The 5,719-nt window shown below is 49.2% G+C and overlaps 1 protein-coding gene across 1 annotated transcript in view; it reads right to left on the bottom strand.

Moving 5' to 3' along the window:
- Window positions 1-5,719, bottom strand: part of CFAP61 (cilia and flagella associated protein 61) — a gene marked incomplete at both ends in the record, with an annotated part of 83,303 nt that overhangs the window by 47,638 nt on the left and 29,946 nt on the right. Inside the window, one exon of the mRNA XM_010142381.1 lies at window positions 1,509-1,636. Within this exon, the coding sequence (XP_010140683.1) occupies window positions 1,509-1,636 (128 nt within the window). The remainder of the gene's footprint in view (window positions 1-1,508; window positions 1,637-5,719) is intronic.

Here is a 5,719-nt window from a genome sequence, read left to right as displayed (position 1 = left end):
CTTCTGGCTGACAGACCTGGAGCGTAAACACGCTTTGTTTTCCCTTCACAGCGATGAACACCACAGGATGGATAACAAGGAAGTGGCTAACAGCACTAAAACACATTTTAAAATGAATTTTGAGCTGAAGGCCTAAAAGCTGCTGAAAACAGGAGGATGAGAGAAAAATTATTTCACCCTAAGAGGGGATGCTCTACAGGAAGCCAGGAACTAAGGAAACAGAGTAAGAAGCAGGTATTTTTAAATAAAACAGATCAACGTTTTCTTCTCTTGCCATATTGTGATGTTATTAATGGTTGCGTGGAAATACAAACACTTGGCTTATCTGAAAAAACAGGCAAAATTGTCGATTCTCTGCCAAGCACAAAAAATGCCAGCCTCCACTTGGTTCAGTGATGAATGTTTTGTGGTAACAATCGCCTACAGAATTGGAATTTTATGTTCATTTCTGCAAGATTTTCAAGACATTTCTACTACGTATGTTTAATATCTTTAATCTATGAGGAAAACAACAACTGCGTAGAAGGAACCGCATTCTCACACACAGAGTCTGACCTCCTGAGACCCCCTGAAAGTGATACGAGGCAGTGCTGGCACAGAGGGTGCAAGCAGTGAGGTGCAATCAGAGAGGACACCCCTGTCCTAACCCGGGCAAGTCTGTAAAACAGCCGGACTTGTCCACAGGGGTCCTCTGGCTTAGACAGTTGCACACCCTTATTCCCCTTATAGAGTTCATGAACTCCGCTTTGGAAAAGTGAGGGTAACCACAGCAGCTCGATTCGCACTCTTCCTGGTGGAAAATCCTCCAGTACAGGTGCACAGCCTGTGCTCTTGCTGGGCCACCGAGCAAGCTGGGACTGCCAGAGAGCCCTGTCCTCAGCTAGGCCTTCCCACGCCCACCCGAGGGTCTGCTGCAAAAACAGCAGGAGGGGCAGATGACAACTTTTTGGTTCCTGAACAATCCCAAACATCAAAAGCCTCATCAGAATCAAAGCTCTTACATCAAAGGCATTACCAGCATCAGAAGCAGCACAGTGAGACGACAACTCCACAAGCTGACATCGTACATTTCTGCGCAGCTCTGAACACACAGCTTCCCGACCAGGTAAGAGAAGAGAGGGCTTCAGACGGTGACCTGTGACCCCACCAGGCACAACTGCCTTATAGATCAATACTGCCCTGGAGCACACGCAAAGGGCTACGGACGTAACCCCCGCCTACAGGACTTTTGTCTAAGAACAACGGTCAAAGAGATTTTAAGTATGAGGAATTCTCTTCGCCGTGTGCCTTCACCTTGAGGGTCTATGAGCAGCTGTGCCAGCCTTCAAGAGTTCCAGCATCAGCCGGGATGGAAACACCTACCTCTACACGCACAGACTCTCAGACCTTTCACAGCCAGTAAGTACCCGGGTACAGACTCAGAGCAGGCTTCCAAACGGAGGAGAAAACCTCTTCAAACAAAAGGTAACGCATTTTACTCAGTAAAGGAAATCAAATTTAAAACTTACCAAAACATGAACGTTTCCAGAAAAGAGATTCCCACATCGGATGCACCAACCACCACGATTCTAGTGTTGATAGACACTCGAGATTCCAGCACCAGCTTTCGATTTATGTGGTTCAAGGAGTAATGCGGCTGTAAAGAATGTGTAAAATGACAGAAATGCATTAAAACCCAGGAGAAGTCTGTCAAGAGTTGTTAGACCATCAGGAATGCAGCACCTCGCACACGTACAAAGTGGCTCGCTGACCTTACTCACACCTGATTCTTATGTGCGCAGCACAAGACTCATGACAGGTAAATGCTACAGAAACGTTGAAATACGTGCACTCTTAATAGGTTACAGGAAATCACCAGAGCTTGATGGTCTGGCTCCTCCTGGAGAGGATGCTGTGGAGAGGAGAAAACCCTGCCTCTGCTACCACTCGCCTCCTCGGCTGACTCTGGGGGAACACAGTTACCTGATGCTGGGGCCATTCCTATACCTTCTAGAGCACTTTGCACTCTTGCTGGTTCATTTCTGCAAAAGGTTTTACTTGTAAATTAATTAGGAACTTAGACCTTGAGTGTCTTTGTGTGTCTTATTGAAAACTCTCTTCCAAAATGATAGAATTGAGCTTCTTTGTTCTTAAACACAGCAGCTACACTGAGAGCCAGGCTGTCAGATGACCAAACGGGTATCTCAGAGCCACAGAGATCAACCCTCTGGCCAAAAAATCGTACCACAAAGTTCTTAATTACTAGCGTCTCAGTTTCTACTCTTCTTACGGCAAATGCTGGTTAAGACAATAAACTCCATGTAGTTTTTTTTATTTGTGTCTCTAGGTCTCACTAGGTAACAGGGATTCTCCAAACAAATACGCAAGAAAGGGCCAAGAGATAATATTGCATTTGACAACTTTTTTCTGCCCTGAACTGTATTTATTTTTCAAATTTCTGAGGAATAATGGAAATATTTCCCTCCTGCAGTACCACAGACTGCATTTTCCTCACTGCTTTGGGTTTTATATGTTCTCAGAACACGTAACTGCAGATTCACATGCGCACTGGAAACGGAGCTACTCGTCTTGCCTCTCCCGTGTAGTTTTGCCATGGCTCTTGGGCAGGAAGCAACCAGACTTCTAGCAGGTTCTCCTGGTACGAACAGGAGACAGAGGGTTAACCAAACGAGTCCTCTAAGTCCTCCCACGACCTGACAGCAGAGATATACTCTCTGTGCAGAGTTGACAGAGCAGTAAGTATTTTGCGCTAAAGCTGTGGTAGAGACATGGGCCCTCTCAGGAAGAACAAGGCACCCCCATGTCCCCCAGAGGCCTTTCACGCCACATCTCCACAAGGGGGGAGCCCCACAGCTGGGCTTTCAGCACAGCCCCGCTCCCGAAGGTGAACTGTTGGCATCAGGCGCTCGTGCTGCCCTATACCTCGCTGACGGGTTAGGGATGAATTACTGGCAAACTGCCATCACCGTACAGCCAGAAATTTAGAATGTGGCAAAATTAAATGTCACCTTTGGTCGGGCAACGTTATTTTTTACTGCCAGAAAAGTGTTCTTCCAGTGGCGGTTCATCACAGAGCAACGATGACATCCAGTGGTGAGCTAGACCCATCTCAGGGACCGGACTTCACGCAGAAAATTCCAGAAGATACCTTAAAAAATATCCTAGCCCGTGGTGGCTGCAAAACGAAGGCGGCAAATGGGTGCCAACCGGCACGGCCCATGCCGGCAGCCTCGCCGGCAGCCCTGCGCCAAGGAATGCCCTGACAAGCCAGGGCTCTGCCTCGGAACAATGGTAACACTGTTCCACAGGACATCCACAAGCCTCTGCAAACGACCCTAACAACCTCATCCACGTGCTGAAACGCTCCTGACAGCAGGACTTGCCAGTATAAAGGAGTTTGATGACACATGAAAACACATCTGTAACACTTCCTCATGTCAGACACCGGAAAACACTTTTGTGTTTCACTGGGCACATACGTCACTGGAAGGGATTTTAAGAAGTGAGAAGAACCGATGCCATTGCTGACGATGTCCCCCACCATGTAACATCAGACCTGCTGTGCTGTACAGAATGTACTGAAGGGGCTGCCCCAGCCCCAGCATCTGACGTTGCTCTGCCGCGCCGACGCTTGCAGAGGTCTCAGGGTACCGAGTGAGGCGCCGCAACGCCGTGCTGAGGGCCCTGCTCTGGGCACGTCAACTGACGGGTTTGCGAACTCTGCGAACAAGAACTTGGGCAAGCCTTCGTGCTGCACACAGAGCCGCACCTTCTCTAGAAAAGCGCTGCTGTCTGGGGGAGAAAACGTTGGGGATGTTTTTGCCGAAATGCAGCTTTTAAGAGAAATAATAAAATGGCAAAAGGAACATGAAGAGAAGCTACTTGTAATGCACCGAATCAACCAAAATAACTAGCCAGGAATGTCGGCGGCTAACAGGATACGCCCAACAGACCGCACAGCAATGCCAAGCTCCGGCGTCTCCTCCTCCGCAGCGCCAGGCTGGGCTGGTCTCTTTGAACATGCTCCAGCAAGGACAGGCAAAGCTGTAATGCGATTTCCGAGGGAAGAGTTGTATCTAATTTAGGAAATGGCTCCTGTATCACCCACACAAAGGCAGCACGGGAGTGGAATATAACTGGTTTTGTTCACCACACAATGGCCCCAACACCAACAGCTGTCATGCTTCAGAAATCACCTTTCTAACCGCTAAGTACACTAAAAGGCCCCGGGGAGTAAGGAATTAGGTGGATTGGTCCCATAATACCACCTTACTCTAACAAAATGTCAGGACAAATGACTACATATGTTCCCCTGAGGAGTAATCAGACATCATAATTGATGGGTCAATAGCAAACTCGAGCGTGTTTATTCTGTATCCAATTTATTAAATAAACCAGCAATCGTTAACTAACGCAAGGCAAGAAGCAGCAACACCGCTGTCGGGAAAGGAACGCACAGCTCAGGAAAACCTACTCTCTGCCATGAGCAAAAGGATGATTTTCCCTCCGGCCCCCTCGAGTACCTGACAGCCTCTGCCATGCGGCTCCCACCTGCGCGGGCTCCTGGCGGGGATGGCCCTTCTTTGTCACACTGCTCTGGGGGGACAGTTCTTGTGGCCAGCCACTGCCATGCACCAACCGCCCTTCAGACCCTGCCTCCAGCGGAACTGCTTATGAGCTTCTCGGAACAATCCCCCGAAAGACACCCCCTGCATGTGCGTCACACCTTTGACTCCTGACCTCACAGCGCAGCAAGCAGCACTAATCCATAGCATCAAAAGTTGCCACACGCTCCTCCCCTAAGCCACCAATGGGAAGAGGTACAGGAAATAATTCTTTGGCTTTGGCCAACACGTTGGTATGTGTTTCCCCTTTGCCCTTCCAGACCAGGTAAAGCTTCCCTGCTGGCTGTGTGTGCACCACCTCCCCTGAGGGCAGCCGGCCGGCCTGCACACTGCCTGGGGACACAGGCACTGCACATCCACCCGACAACACGCAGCGGTGGAGAACAGTCCACAGCAAATCTCACTTCTGTGTTTAAACACTGGGCCTGGGCTATTGGTAGGATTTCTACAAGTATTTATTGTAGTTGTTGTACAATAGGTCTGGTTTTATCACAAATCTCACCTCCATCTAAACAGACAAAAAATGGAAACTGAACACCCAGCAAGGAAAGAACGAGCTGGGCAGACGATGTCCACTGTGACAGAGCAGGAGCAGTGCTGTGCTCTGAGCTGGTACCGGTCGACATGTCCAGGTGGAACATCAGCAGTGGCCTGGGCCTCATCCAGCCAAACACTCCTAAGCGTTCGCTGGATTTTATGTTAAAGTGCCCCTGAACTCAGAAGGGTGCACAGGGTACTACCAGCAAATATCATTTGTATGTACTCAGCAACTTCACAGATCCCTCCTTACCACAGGGAACCACTCGCAGAGACCCTCCCCACCCTGTCTCGGGGGTCTCTACACTGGCCTGCAATGCTTTTGTTACCGAGGAACCTGAGTGAAAGCCACTGCTGTACAGGACCTGCGTTGTTTGAACTCTGTCACTGTGACAACCATCAGGAGCAGAAGCGATTAACAGATCTGTTCCTAGATTAGCGCTGAGGTCAGTGGTAGTGGTGGGCAAACACAAAGGTGGACAAACAGAGCTATTTTCATTACAAGCTCCACTTGAATCACAAGGAAACACCCCCCCCCCCACATGCTGTTTTACAGG

The sequence above is a fragment of the Buceros rhinoceros genome, unplaced genomic scaffold (assembly GCF_000710305.1).
Source record: "Buceros rhinoceros silvestris isolate BGI_N320 unplaced genomic scaffold, ASM71030v1 scaffold14358, whole genome shotgun sequence".
NCBI classification, from domain to species: Eukaryota; Metazoa; Chordata; class Aves; order Bucerotiformes; family Bucerotidae; genus Buceros; species Buceros rhinoceros.
The sequence above is the reverse complement of the archived record's forward strand: the minus strand, read 5'-3'. Positions and strand labels throughout refer to the sequence as shown.